This window comes from Triturus cristatus, chromosome 9 (assembly GCF_964204655.1).
Source record: "Triturus cristatus chromosome 9, aTriCri1.1, whole genome shotgun sequence".
Lineage (NCBI taxonomy): Eukaryota > Metazoa > Chordata > Amphibia > Caudata > Salamandridae > Triturus > Triturus cristatus.
Window position 1 is genome coordinate 63,285,178 of NC_140592.1, and position 15,821 is coordinate 63,300,998.

At 43.8% G+C, this 15,821-nt stretch overlaps 1 protein-coding gene across 2 annotated transcripts in view; it reads left to right on the plus strand.

Annotated features, from left to right (window-relative positions):
• Window positions 1–14,706, plus strand: part of PLXNA1 (plexin A1) — a 507,337-nt gene extending 492,631 nt beyond the window's left edge. For both annotated transcript variants that reach the window (XM_085624414.1, XM_085624415.1), the window contains 4 exons: window positions 3,460–3,629; window positions 6,583–6,795; window positions 8,305–8,455; window positions 13,851–14,706. In XM_085624414.1, coding sequence (XP_085480540.1) covers window positions 3,460–3,629; window positions 6,583–6,795; window positions 8,305–8,455; window positions 13,851–13,946 — 630 coding nt within the window. In that variant the 3' untranslated portion in view covers window positions 13,947–14,706. The remainder of the gene's footprint in view (window positions 1–3,459; window positions 3,630–6,582; window positions 6,796–8,304; window positions 8,456–13,850) is intronic.
• Window positions 14,707–15,821: the final 1,115 nt, after the last annotated feature.

Below are 15,821 nucleotides of genomic sequence, written 5' to 3' on the forward strand. Positions count from 1 at the left end.
TGCGGAAGATTGAAGCCCTTCCTCTTTTGCTGCTCTTATGGTCGGGACGGGTTTCTCTCTCCTCTCTCTACTCTGAAGCTCCTAGAGGCCTTATGCTCAAGATCTGGCTTGCCGCTGCTGGCCAGATGGTGCCAAACGACAGCCAGAAGGCCGGCTTGTAATGCACCTCCCTTCATCGCAGCACTCCCAGGGGTTCTACCAATTGGACTCCTTGCGTATCCAATTATTTATGTATTCAGATAGGGTGTCTACGGTTAATGCCTTGTGGTGTAGTGTTCTTTAAAGTGGTGAGTTTTCAACTCTTTCCTTATTTGCAGCCGCGTTAGGGAGGTCCCGATAGACATGGGGATTGGTCCAGATTCTGGGTACATTGATGGAAAACATATCTTGCTGCCTTGTCTTTTTTTCCTTCCACACTGCTTAGTCTTCAGTTTGATGGTGCACACGGGGTAACACCCGTGTGCGTTGAATGTGCTCTTTCTCACCTCCTTCAAACTGTGTCTTAGTAACAAGTGTACAACGCTTCTAATAAACGAATAGATTGCAGTTTCCATTTCCTCCAAGCCCCCTGCTGGTCAAAGCTTGATTTCATCTAGTGAAGTTTATGCTAACATAGTGTCTTGAGATGTACATATTTGTGCAGTGCCCAACTTGTTGGGGTTTTAGAAGAGAGGTGGGTGGGTGGGTGGATGTGGTTGGGTGGGTGTGTGTGTGTGTGTGTGTGTGTGTGTGCCTGCCTGCCTGCCTTTGTGTGGGCACATGCAAATCCTGCACTGCCACAAGAGTAGAACTCCTTCATTTTGCACTTGTCACAAACATCATATTTGCCCTTTTTATTCAGGTGTTTAGAAGTTGCATGCACAATTGAGCAGAAGAATGGATAAGCCACATGACATTTATTGAGATCATCTATTGCCCTACAGCTTAAGCCACTGACATTTAGCATTGGGTGAGTCGAGTTGTAACTCTGGCCATGCTGCTTCTCTCCTCAACTTCCCTAAGCTATATATATATATATATATATATATATATATATAGATGGCTGCATTACCAGTTACATACACCGGGGGCGCCACATCTTTTAGCTGCTTACTGTGGCACACCCTTACGGAAGCCCAGCCCCACCCCCTCTGTCTTCAGTGCGTGTTCATCTAAATAAGCAATTTTGGAGAAAAAAAATCAGCTTGCCCGCCGTGAAAGCAGCGTGAAAGCCTGTTCTTGCCCAAGTCCTGTTGACAAAGCAAAAAATGTATCCCAGCTTTACGGTTAATGCAGTAAATGATTTCCCTAGCGCTGCCGGCTCCCGCTGTGATTGACGTAGTAATTTAGCAGCAGCTCACCGTCAGCGCTAGTAGACCCGGAGAGGCCAAGCGATCGATGGGCGACGACCCAAATTAACGGCTATTGTTCTGTAATGGCTGCCTTCAATGGAGGTCCGCGCCCGTCCGGTAGGAAGTAGCCTGGTTCTTGTTGCATGGATATGAAAACTGACATTAATTATGGAACCTATAAACATGGCTATAAGCTCTCTATATAACATAGCTCTGTTCCATAAAGTGCGCCAAGAAGGCCACTGCGATGCATGGGCATAGGGTAAGCGGTGTCTCCTGCTAGGTTTAATGGAGTTGGAAGAAAGTCCGCCATTTAGCATAATTGGTTTCATTTTCATTGCAGAACGTTATTAGTTATGCATTTTGAATAAGGACTCATTTTTATACGTTTTTTGCTTATTCCATACTTTCTGAAACCAAATCTAGAAAAAACGCCAGTAGTTCGACTTCGTACCTGCAATTGCGACGCTTCGCTGCAGTTTATCAGCAGTTAGAGCATGAAAGGTGAAGCCAAGATTGGTCTAGGGTGAAGGTTCTATTCCTATTACCGAGATGGCAACAGTCATTAAAGCAGTTGTTCCTGTGGATTGAGGGGGTACATTTGTCCTTTTTAGTTTTTGAAGGTTTAATTATTGTGCACTTTTGAAATTATTTTCTTTGTGTTCCTGTGACTCATTATTCTTTGGAGCATATTTGAAAATCCATTTATAGCATAATTAAGCTTTTAGTAAATCTGGCAGGTGTTTTTTAACGTTTTCCCCATCAAAAACACCTAGTCAGAAAGGGTAGTTAATGAGATAGCGCCATGAGTCCGTACCGCTCAGATGAGGTTGGAGTGTGAGCTGCAGGCTGGATTCTCGAATGCCATCGATGGCAATTAATATATTCACTGAGGAAAAAAAACAAAGGTTAAAGGGACTTTAGATGAAAAGGTCAGTTAAAAAATGCTATTTTAAACAAACAAAGCCACTGAAATTGACCAGTTATAGTTATTTTAGGGCAAAGCACTATAACTCACGCCCCCACTATGCACAGTGTTGTCATCAATGTTGTAATTTCAGATGTTTCAGCGAGGTTATCAGTGATGTCATAGATCATGTCATGAGTGATGTCATAGGTAGCAATGCATGGCGAGGACACAAGTAATAGTTACTTTAGGGCACAAGTTTTAGTTCTTTGAGATAAGTATAACTGGTGAATTTCTTTGTTTTTGTTTGTTTAAAACACCAAGTTTTAACGTACATTTTTACCTAACTATATCATCCCTTTAACTTTGTTTTTTTTCTGTGCATTTCTAAGATTTTTTTAAACTGTAAAATAGGCTACAATTAAAATTGCTGACTATAACGTCCCTTTAACCTTTGGTTTTTACAATGGATTTCTAAACTTTAAAACAAATGTAAAATAGGATATAGTTATAATTCCTAACTATACTGCGTCACTAACTTTTGATTATTTTTTTTTCAGTGAATTTCTAGGTTATTTTTTTCAACATAAAGTAATGTTTTATCATGTAAAGCCAACCCTCCTGCCATGCACGGCAGGGGGTTCGTCAAAACACAACCCTCTGCCGCAGGCTCGAGAGTAGCGCCCCAAGTTCATTTCCATAAAATAATTGCCAGAGATGAAAACAGTTCTAGTCCTGTTTGTTGTTTACTGCAAGAGACATTGTAGCGAAAGGACTGTGCATAAAAAGGCTGTTTTCTGTAATGGTCTCCTGCTTGCTGAAATGTTCATACTGAATACATTTCCATGGCTACTGGGCCTCTCAAGTCAAAGAACATAAAAGTTTTGGGATTAGAAGTGAATCCATGTCTGAGGGATCCCCTTCTTGACCCGGCAGTGTTTGCGTGTATGAAACTTCTTCTTTGGAGGAGGGTTTTCAGCCCAGCCTGTGCAGGAGGTGGTGTTGAGTCGTAGAGTTAGAACAGTCAGAGCGGCCATCTTGAATGTACAGACTCCGTGTTGCCTCTTTCGACCATCTTACTTTCGTGTTACTCAGTTAAACCCACTCGAAATGAGGAAGAAAAAGACAAGCGAAAGAAATGTTTGATACGGTCGTTTGTTACTGATCCTGGTACGTCCTGATGTCCCTTTGGCTCATTTTGTTTTTCCCCTCTTTTTTCAGGGTACCTTACAAAAGTTTGTAGATGACTTATTTGAGACGATATTCAGCACTGCACACCGTGGTAGCGCCTTGCCGCTTGCCATCAAGTATATGTTCGACTTCCTTGATGAACAAGCAGACAAACATTCAATCACGGATTACGATGTTCGGCACACATGGAAAAGTAACTGGTAAGTGGGATTAAATGGACTTTCTCCAGAGAGGGATCTTCAGTTAATTTCTCTAACGTTCCTAATAATCCAACAGATTTACTGCCAGAGTGTGGATTTTGTTTTTGTGATAGCCCGTCCATTTCCTTTTTGGTCAATCTATTTTGTTTAGATCTGCACGGTGCTGGTCAACTACCAAGTCTTACAACACAAGGTGTTTTTGGAGTTTTATTTCAAGACACATATAGTCACAGTGTGCCACTTGTGACTTTATGGAAAATGTCCATGACAGAGAACTAGTGTTACAGGTAGATAACTTAATACTGGCCAGTGTCTTGTGCACCATTCCTTGTACTCCAGCCTCACAAGTGCGTAGGAAGAAAGTAACATGCATTGTCCACCCAAGGGAGGAAGGTTTCCTAGGAATGAACCTCCTCTCAGAAAATGTTTGTGCTTTAGACGCCTTCTCTTAGATGATCATCTAGACATAAAAAGAACTTTAATGAAAGCCAACATGCATTGTTCAGGGAAAGTTGTTCATGTTGATAGGATTTAAATGTGCAGAATCCTCTCCGCACGGATGCAGGGCATCACCTGAGCTTGGAAAACTCCTTTGCTTTCTCCAGGTGTCCTCCTGGGAAAATCATTGAATTTTATCTGCAGCAGCAGAGGTGCAGAAGCGAAGTCTGGTCCATGAATGGGTGGCATGGACATTTGAGTGTCTGTATGTTTGTGCAGATAGGGTGATTTGATGTGAGAATGGGACCGAAGACTTATTCTGTAAGTGCTGATGTCTTATTGTTTGTGGGCAGTTGGATACCTTGGGACAGACACACTAATGTCTTAAGATGATGATGAAATACAAGTTTGGTAGTTTGCATGTTGTGTAGCTTGGGGACTTGGATTGGTTAGGTAACTAAGAGTAGGTATTGAATTATTGGTGTGGGTACATTTGGTCATTGGCCTGTGTGGTTGATGTGGGTGTATACAGTAGTGACTCTTGCTATAGTGTGTTGTAGTGAACGCATATGGGGCGGCGGGTGGCGCAACCCACAGGTAGACGACTGGGTGGGTAGGAGGTTGGTGGGAAAAGAGGTCATGGATTATGGTTGGGTCCCTAGGGAATGTAAGTTAGCAGATATGTACGGATTTTGAAGTAAGCAATTGCTCTGGGTGTGAGTGTATTGTATGTGTCGCTATATTAGACTTTGAATTGTGCAGTCTATGTAGAATAGCATGTGCGCTTTTTGATGTTGGAGAGTGGCGGGCCTTGGGTGGCCGACATTTGATTGACATGCTTTGTATACCACTCCTGTTATACATTGGTAATTTGCATGTGCTGTCTGTTCAGCACAGTGGTTAATCGCTCAGTGATTAGAAGGGAAGGAAATGCAAACCCCACTCTACTCCTGCCTTCTCCCACCTTTCAGATCAACAATGAAATGCCAGCGACCCCGGCCCTCGCTACATATTCTTCAGCCTGCAGTGGTGTTGTCTCTCTGAGACCTTGCCCTGCATTGACGTTCTGCTGTGCTGTCCAGATGTTTATGCACAGCCCAGCAACTCGGAGCCTGGTAGAGCATCGTGGTCCAACACGCCTCCCTTCCAGCAGGAACAAGCGCACACTTGAGTGGCCGAAGAGACACCGCTCCAGTCTTATAAGCGGAACGGTCACTGGGGCGAGGGGCGGTGCGTAGGAAGCCGCTCTGGGGCTTCAACGATGCTCCTTCTTTCATAGTGATAAATTGCAGATCTGTCTGGGGGTTAATCCCTTTTGTGGAATTAATTCCTTCCATGCTGAGAATAAAATATGAAGGTGTTTGCATGCGTTGTGGCGTCTGCGATGGTGGAACTTCGCGCGTCACAAGGTGTCTTGTTGCAGACAACCAAACGCAGCCATTGAATCAGCCAAATGTTTGTGAGGTGCGCGTCAGCAGTTCAGATACCGCCACAAGGCAACCAATGAAAAGGATCAATGTTGGCAGCCCACCGGCCTTGTCAGGGGTAGTAAGCACTTCATAAATGCAATTACATTACCATTTTCACGTTCACTGCCAACACTTGATGCATTCCCGGAGTATTCCTGCACTCCTGTTTTTCCCAGACTTTCTGAATGCCTCACTATTTTTGTCTCCCATCTTTTCATGGATGTGTTTTTATCTGAATTCGATGCCTTTTCTGGGCATACAACGTTTGTAGTGCTCCCACCTGCCTATGCTTGTGTGTGTGTCCACTCTCCCGTGTCTGTATGCTTGTTAGAAATAATCAGATCTTGTAGAAATGGGGAAATCTTTAAAAACAAAAATCACACAGTCTAGAGAGGGTTTGGAGAGTTGCTGTGTGGTCTCGTGCCAGCCTTCTTGCCACAGAGAATTTTCTGAACTAGTTTAAAGATTAATGTCCTCTTGTCCTGAGATCTGTTTTGTAACGGTGGAGGTATAGCTTCATAAGTTCAGTTTAAAAAAAAAAAAAAAATTTAAATTTGTTTTTGTTTGCTTAGGCTTGCACCCATTCGTACAGTGCTTGAAATAATGTGGCTTGCACAGGACGAGTTGCTTTGTATAAGAAACCAACAAAACTAAATGATTCTTAGCATAGCATACCTTCTTGGAGTAAGCCTTCCCTGTTTGACCTGCTGCCTTTCGAGAACGGTGACTACGCAGGGAGTACCTGTGGTCAGTTGAACTGAAGTGCAGTACTATGCACGCCTGTACCACTCCAGCGGTAAACAGTACCTCCTATGAATGCTGCACCAACAGTGACATGGAATCCTTGGGGGTTTGGTCCCTGTATTATGAAGCTGGACAAGAGCCTGGCTGCTATGATGAAACCTTAAGACTTGCCTACCAAATGCGTGTCCCATTTTAGCTAGAGTGCGTTTGCTGCTGTTTGTGCTCAATTGCCCGTCGGTGGTATTTTGATGCCCGCCATATCCGAATACATCTGACTGTTTTTTTAATGCTTTCTCTTTCAGTCTACCTCTTCGTTTCTGGGTAAACGTGATTAAAAACCCTCAGTTTGTTTTCGACATTCACAAGAACAGTATTACGGACGCTTGCCTGTCGGTGGTGGCGCAAACGTTCATGGACTCCTGCTCGACGTCGGAGCACAAGCTGGGCAAGGATTCCCCCTCCAACAAACTACTGTATGCGAAGGACATCCCGAACTACAAGAGCTGGGTGGAAAGGTGAGTCGAGCAAGGCCTGTCATGGGCAGGGATGGCCGACATAGGTCCTGTGGTGATGAGCCAATACCATATTATCAGTTTCCCCGCTGTCTGTGTAAATAAGTTCCACCTGGACTCATTGTATGGGAAAGATCTCATGTCGAGACTTGAAAAATTGACTGGGATGCTGCCTTCTTGGTGGCAAACCTTTGATGAAAATGGATGTGAGAACAGCAGCGTTCTTGGCATCTCGAGTGAATGCCGAAACATGTTAATGGAAATAAACAACTAACATAATCTTAGTGGGAAGGGAACATCCATTCAAAACCTGTTCAGGAGAATGAGTGGGGTGCCTGTGCGTAATATTTTTTCCCGGTGGTTGGCCCCAGCACCCATTTTTGGGGACTTGTTTCTCATCATTAGACTTTGACCGAGAGCAAGACAGAAAAAGACTGACAAGTAAGAGAAAGATAGGATAATTGTGACAAATAGAGGAAGCGGATATGAAAAATAAATTGCAGGAGGGATATAAAAAGACAAGAGTAGGGACGTGGAACAAATAAGCATGAGGTGGAATCAACACTAGGCAGCCTTGGAATTCTGCAATTGCAGCATTGGCTAATGCTCTCCTAAAAAAAACTTTTGACCCCCAAATTATTATAATTTTTGTTTTTTAAATACACAAAGAAAGCACTTTGGATGGTGGGTGAGAACCAGCCAGGAAGGGCTTGTCAGATTTGGGAGAGAAAAGCAAATAGTGTAGATAGAGTGCAGTATTTTGTATGGGCCACTTACTTTATAATTATCAGCCCCATTGAAGAAGCCCTTTGTCCCTACAAGGATTGGGATGATTTTGGGACATTTTATAGCCTGGAAGAGAAGCACTCTGTTTGCTCATTCTAGATTTAGATGACACCGTAAGAAAGCTTCTCATTGACAGCAAGTGATTCCATTTCAGGATGGTCCGGTGTTCATACCAGGAGCATAGATGAAGCCCGCTGTGGGGTGGATTTGGGATCTTTGAGACACTAATAGAAAGGTCCTCCTTAAGACCCAGCACTCTTTAGAGTCTGTTAGATGAAGAACTTAGAACCCTGTTCTAGCCCTCCATTTTGCTCCTTAGAGCGCCTTGAAGACTATGACAAATCGAGAAATCATATATTTTGTGAAGACGACCGGGCCAGACTGAGGTGAGTTAACATGATGCCTTGCGTCTCATTTCACATCTTGTGTGATAAGGACAAAGCACGGACCAAACTTCACTTGCGTTTGGAGTGCTTTAAGTTGAACAGTTGCCGTACACATTACCTACAAGATCACAAGCCAGATGTAAAGGGGTTACTGGGATCTGAGGGTCAGTAGCAGAAATATATGCTAACCCTGAAATCATCTACCCAATATGGTGGGCCGCCAGGGGAGGAAAATAAGCCTGTCTGCTTCGATGAGGCTGGTTACTCCACATTTGTTTGCTTGTCAGTCCCTAGGTCCCCAAAAGATGTTACTAACGGTTAATGTTTCTTCTATCTACAGATATTATGCAGATATCGCAAAAATGCCTGTGATCAGTGACCAGGATATGAGCGCGTACCTGGCCGAGCAGTCACGGTTACACCTGAGCCAGTTCAACAGCATGAGCGCACTGCATGAAATCTACTCGTACATCACAAAGTACAGAGATGAGGTATGTGCGCCCCCTTGCGTGTGTACTATGGAATATTTGAGGTTGGGCTTTATTTTTTTTCCATTGGTTTATGAAGCATTGATATGTCTACCACTCCTCTAGCGCCACCCGCTGTTCGGTTATCACAGTGCATGGTTGCCTTAGCTGCAGGTGGGCTTTCGTAGACCGTGGTCTGTTGTCCTTTGATGCATGAAGTACACATATGTATCAGTAGCCCTGGGTGTGGTGCCGCAATGGATTTTCCATATGCTTTTGAAGAAATGGAGGCTTCATCGCATCTACAAATCGATGACAACTCTTGGCCCGAAGTGGTACGAAGGAGAATCTGTGAAATGTCTCAAATTCTGGATCTTCCTGGAGGAGTGGGGAAGTCCTTTGGTTTCTTGAGCATCAGTGGGTCACTACTCTAACATCTCAAAGTACTGCAATAGGGCTGTGGTGCATGCCCTGTGGCTGCTAGAGTGGACGGGCTATGTTTAAGGGCCTCCTGCCTGGATATCAATATTAGTCACAGCAGCTGCTTCTCCTCTCCTGCCATTTGGTACCTTCTGTAATGCTGTTACTGAACCTGGTCTAAGGGCCAATGGAAGCTAACGGCAGGAGCAGAAAGGAAACAAATGAATCTTATTTCTCTATTTACTTGCTTTAGTTTACTATAGCTGCCTTCTCTTAAGTCTGCAGCAAATAGAAAACTGGGGCTGCTTAAGTGAGGGTCTGGGGATCAAACCTGTGGTGTCAGTAGTCTGACTGTATGATGTCACTGCTGCTACCCATGGCATTTAGGTGAATTAACATCCATACACCTCTTTCTGTTATTCTTTCCTTCTTGGTTGTCCACTGTTTCCCCTCATTTTCTATTCAGCTCCTTCCTACCACCATGTTTCTCGCTTCTTTCCTACTCCGATTCTCATTTTCTTCGCTTTTCTCCTGACCCAATTTAACTCTTTACTATCTTGTTTGGCTTTGTATCCGCTATCCACGTCCCTTTCCTTGATTTATTATTATTTATTTATTTTAGATATCTTTCTACATTAGTTGCCTTTTTTCTCTTGCCCTTCCACTGCATATTTCTCCCATCTTTCCACAATTAGCTTCCAGTTTGCCTCTTTGAGTCTTTTCCTGTCTGACGCTTGTTTTGTTTTATTCTGGTATCAACACCTGTTGCCTCCCTTTATGTAATTTACTCACTTGACATTCTCCCACACCACATTTTTTATGTCATGTATCTTTCAAACCCTTCTATCTCAACACCTTCTTACCTTTTCCACAAATCTCCTCTCTGCGGTCTGCCACACTGTCTCAGACACCTCCTCGATGCCCCACCCTCTCTCTTCCCTCTTTCAAACTCACCTATGTCCTGCCCATGCCCTGCCCCTTCCCTCCCACCCTCCATACTACTCAACATCCATCCTTCACCGGTTTCCGCTCCGCACTCCCATCTTCGTGCTGCATCGCCTTCTCGCTCTTCCTTACCTTCGTAACATGCCCCTCCTCTTTCCTTACCCGCCCTGTGTTCCTAACTCCTCCCCTTTTCCCGCCACTTTACGCGCGGAGCCCGTTCTCCCTTTCACAACTTTTCGTGGATCTCTTTTCTCCTCTCTAATGGGATTAACGAATGGCAGCTGTGCCTTTGTCCTCTCCTAATCATTAAACGCAGTAACAAAGAAGAGATTGCTACCTCGCTGGCAAGGAGCGAGGGCGAACAATCCTGCCTGTTGTTCAGAAGAAATAATATGTTGTCATTGGCTGTGAATGAAAATCATAATTTATTTTTGCTTTGAGTGCCTGAGTCCCTGTAATGGCGGGTTCTCGCACCTTCCTTCCCGACAGGCGTTTATCTCCTTTATGTTCTTGGTAGACCTCCTGGGCTAGCGTAACTTTTCAACGCGACGCCAGATAAAAAGATCGTTAATAAGAACACAGCAGAACAGGTTGCGGATTCCGAAGTACCAGACTTCTTTGACAGGAAACTCACCTGCTTACAAGAGGAAATTTCCCAACGGCTTGTTGCTCACCGCCTGATTATCTGATGGAGGATGAATGCCGCTTGGGAGACTACAAGAGTTTTGTTGTCTGCGTTTGTGAAGCATTTGTATTAAGACCGCGTAGTCAAGGCCCGCGTACCAAATACCATGCAGTGGTATGTTCAACGTGCTATCAAAGTTCTCTGATCTGACGCAGACCTAAGAAGAGTTGGAAACTAGTGCCAGGTCTGGAATAGCTCATTCTAGAACAAGTCTTCTAGCCAATTGGAAGCTGTAGCCTGGAGTTTCACTTTTTACATTGTAAGTGTTGCCATTGCTGGCATCAAAAGTGCTGTTGGCTAAAAGCCAGGCTTAGACGCCGTGGCACTTGTCACAACTATCTTCAGGGCGCCGCGGTGCTACTGAGATCTCCAGACATATTCAGTCGTTGGTTGAATGCGGGCACTGCTTTAATTTGAGGCCTTTTTTTTTAATGGCTTACCAATACTTTATTTAACTTTTCCAAGATAATCGTGCTGCTTCTAAACGTGTCTGCCATCTAAAACAATGAGAACGTATGTCAAAAACATTAAAAGTTGGCTACCCGCGGGTGCGTAAGCGTTTTCAAAGCAACATTTTGGCCATTGCTTGTTGGTTTTTCAGATTTGCAGTAGTAAGCATGATTGGTTTAATTATATTATAGCGCTTTAACCTTTGTTTTACAGAATTTGTTTGACAAATTACAAGTGGGCAGTTTGGCACAATTATTAGTATTTTGTTAGTGGTGTGCATTGTTAATAGCCAATCCCCTTTTGTCTCTCTTTTGAGGCTGTGATCCCAACTTTATGCAATTTCATGGTAAAAAAAAAGCAGATTTGAATGTGTTGCCATTCCTCATACTTTTTTAAATGTACTGTATGTGTGTAAAGGGAAAAGTGCCTCAAATAGTGTTTCTTAAATGCGGCACTCATGTGAAAGGTACACTTTTAAGCTGTGTGTTTAGAAGATCCCTTGGCGGTGAATGAGGGTTCCTGTTGCTGATCCCTAGATTGTATATAACGGATTTCTGAAGGGAACAGGGGCGTGCCTACCTCCGTCCCTTTTCTCCTCCCCCACCCCCTCCAAGCCAGATCAAACTTCCCACTCCAATATGGCTCTGGAGCTGTTTAGCATTCTCCAGCCCTGCACAGAGCGGTATGCAGATTAGCGCTGTTACTAAGAAAAGTGACTTTGAGCCTCCCGTGATTAGACGCCGCAACTAATAATAAACACTGATCAGCCGTCGCCACCCTGGTGAGATGCCGCGCAGCAGTCGCCATTCCCCGCCGAGCACTCTTATTTATTGCATGATTGTGGCCATGTCTTGGGCATTGTCCCCTCTAGCTTTTGTTCAGAACTCATTAATTTCCCTACTTCTCATTTATAATGCACACACAGACATGTCTTCACTCTTGGCTTTGGGGCAGGCCTAGTACGAGAGGCAGTGACGCGTTTCGCTCCCCGGGGCACGTGGGAGTTCCAACACATTATATTTCAGCTATAAAACTTAATATCTCCATTGTAAACCTTTAGATAGTCTAGGCCTATCCTGGAGAGAATTCCCCTTTGCAGCTCTTTAATTATTGAATAGTCCCTCCTTACAGAAAGTCTGGCCTCCAGGTCCTTCTTGGTGTGCAATAATCCCTCCTCTCCGTAAGAGGTTTATTGGTTCTTGGTCATCAAAGGTCCTCACCCACTACAGACACACTTCTTATATACTGCTTATGTGATAGGTCCATTCTGCTGAAGAGAGACTCCACCTATTTTGTTCACTATTTTCAATGACCAGGTCTCTTTCGGTGAAGACAGTCCACTTCCTTTTATCAATCACTCTCTTGTTGGAGTCTGAATTTTCTCTCTTGCTCGTTCTTCTGCTACATTGAATTTCGGTAGAGATAGCCCCCAAGGCAGTTCCTTCAGACTTGATATTAATATATTTTTATTGACCGAGGCTTTGCTCGTTGGAGATGGAGAAGGCCAGCTCTCCCTTTTTGTCAATTTTTTATTTTTGCCTGTTTACCCTTTCAGTATTCTGCTCTGTTTTCTTTGTGTACAAGACTGGCAGTATTTTAATTACACGAGTGATATCGCGCAAAAATAATGTATTTCGCAGAGCACGAAATTCGGGAATTGTTTCCAATTTTGTTTTCCCCAAGTTTCTGAACTCTTCACTCACCGGGGACTTTTTCATGTGGTAACTGTCTTGCGGAAGTGGTAAATCTGCTGCCGCGGGATATTTTGTGCTCAAATCAACCTCCTTCCTGGGTATAACCCTACTGGTACATTTTCACCCATGATGTCAACTAAGTACATTTTGCATAAGGATACGAAAAGAATTTTCAATTTTATGCACCCCAACGTTGTCTAATGCGCCAGAATCATCACCTTCACCGATGGAAGCAAGGTGGAATTGTTTGTACTTCAGACTGTGAGTACTTCAGAGCGGTATGACTTTGCTACTTATTAAATAATTTATAATGAAAGGGTGGATGGGGGGTGGGCTGGTTCCTTTTGGAAGGGGACGGTGAGACAAGTCTTGATGTCTTCTCCCCCCAAGTACGTATTTAAGGGGGAGGAGGGTGAAATATCGATCTGCAGCATTGATTATCAACTACAACTATATTGTCAAGGTAAGTTTGAAGTTGAGAATAGTAAATCTGTGCTTCCCTATAACTTTTTACTTTTCTCATAATATTCTTTTAAAATAATCTTTTTATTGAGTTTTCAAAACATAAAGAAGCATTACTGTACGAACCAATGGCAGGTTTAGGGCAGTACACATCTCGACTGGTCAATGAGGTACAATCAAACCAAATCATCAGACAGATAAAGGGAACAAATCACATACAAGCCCACTGGGACCATCCAATCAGCATTCACTTTCCACCCAGTGTCTATCCCACCAGCCCATGAAATTCCCACCATGGGAGACCAGATTTTTTCCAATGTTCAGGGGCATCCTCTGCCATTATAGATCATTTTTTCCTGGTAACATGCACCAATCCATGTCTTTTTCCCAATCCTTTTCCTCCGGTGCTCGTCCCGCTCCTCACCTTTGGGCAGTTTGCTTATATCATGTTAATAAATGTTATAGAGTTGCTATTGTGTCAAGAAGCTTTTAATCACCGTTTTCCTCCCATTAGACTGAGAGCGAAAAATGTTGGGAAGGTCAGGAGGTCTGTCTAAAAAAAAAAAAAGATGCTTCAGGTCTTCATTTTTACTAGTACTTGTACCCGGTACTGTGCAGGATCTCTTAACATAAGACAGTTAAGTTGGCAGCCCACACACGCGGGCTTCATTTATTTCTGAAGCCATTTTGTCTTGGCTGCTGCTTGTTCTGGGTTGTTCTGCTCCTCAGTAACTCTTCCCTTTCTTTGCTTCTCAACCCTTAGATTTTAACGGCTTTGGAGAAGGACGAGTCAGCCCGGAGGCAGCGACTGAGGAGTAAACTTGAGCAGGTCATCGACACGATGGCGCTAAGCAGTTGAAGTACCAGCTCTGCCCCTTGGACGGATTTTATTTCTAGCAGTGCATAACTGAGAGAGGACAGCGGGCGATCGGCACAGCCGCAGTATACTCTGCATCCCATGGATCGACTGGACCGCCGCACTCCGACCCGCCCTCAACGGAGTTCATCTCACGTGGGCCTCCAAAACAAATGGGAAAGAAACAAACAAAAGACCTAGTCGGCCATTTCAAGGAGTGGCGTAGGAGACATTTTGCTGAACAAGTAGTTGCTAAGATCTCAAATGGAATGCAAAAAACAGAACCACCACCAAGAATGTCAGCGGTGCAACTGGAAGTGTGCGCATTGCAGCAGGGCTGGTTTTCCCCCGTACTCATGTGACATCACAGCTCACATAACGAAGGCCGGCTGAGACTGCACTGACTTCTAGGATTGTTTTTTTTATTTTTTCCTTTCCCTTCCCTCCCACCCCCCAGTCTCTTCGATTGCCCATTCTCTCTCTGGCCTCCTGCCACTAGTGTTACTGCTATATTTGCACAATTTACATAAAATAGAAGTTTTTAAGAAAAATCAAAAAATGAACTTTAACAGGAAAAAAAGAGGACAGGAGAACAAAATGATTAATTTTGAAACAATGAAGCGAACAAACAGAATTCCCACTGTTGGAAAAAAAAAAAGACAAAGTTCCCGAAGTTTTTGCTATTTCATTGAACGTGTCCTGTGCCATGTTTTATTTGAATGTCGTTTAGTGGAGAAAAAAAGAACAAATGATTTTTGTTAGGAAAAATATGCTATTATTTAAATGTTACATGCCTTGCGGCATAAGGGTTACAAGCAAAAACAAAGGAGCTTTTGCAGCATAGGAATGGTTAACTGCCTGCAGATCCCCGAGATGCGAGCGGGGAGGCTGAACTAGTTCATGACAAAGTAGCAATTTTTATTTTACATTTTCCATTCCTTTTAAAGAGGGAACAGCATGGATGAAGGCAGCCGCTCCAGCCCCCCTTCGCACACAGTGCCTCCTCATGATTTCAAATACGAATAATGGTACAGAGGGGAGAGACCCCACAATGCTTTGCACAGCTAGGCACCTGCAGTGAAGGGGGTTTGGAGGAACCCATCATTACAGCAGCAATACAGAAATGGTCCCGGACAGCTCTGGTGTCGCTTGTGATTCTACCAGAGTTCTCAAAAAAAGTTACCTTAATGGAATGGACGTATATTCTCAAGCCTTTTTTCCTGGTTTTTAGGTCTAAGACATACACATTTGAAGATAAGTTTCTGCGGTTTCTTTCCCCCCAGATGAGGTTTCATTTGATATTATTTTTTAATATCCTCTGTTGACCCCTTTAGCAGCATTTATACATTTTAAGTCATCCTGACAGGAACACACAGGACACTCTGCTTTGGACTTTAAACATGGCCACCGGGTTAACACCATTTTTTGTCATAATTTTTATTCCCATTTTGAAGTGTCTGAGTTAAAGAAATATTGACCCCCCAGGTTGGTGCCACAGTAGGGCGCATAATGCAGGGCTATGCCAGGGGTCAAGTCTGCGTTGGTACTCCACGGTGTTGCCTGGGCCTTACGCAACCAGGTCTTCAGGTGTGCCAAAAACACATTGTTGGTGGGTGTAGGTGTAGGGCGGAAGGGTGACCAAACAAATGATGATTTAAGTAGGGAGAATGGAGCTTCTCAAGGTGCAATGCTCTTTGTTCCTCCTGTATTGTTGGTTTGCATGTCTTTCAGATGTCCTAAGTTGTCCACTTTTTTCCTTCCATCCTTCAAGTTCGAAGCAAAGTTGCCCCGTTTCAAGGCATTCACAGCTAAGGAAGCCAGTATAATTGCCCCAATATTATATTAGAAATTGGTTCCCAAATGGAGCTGACCTGGCTG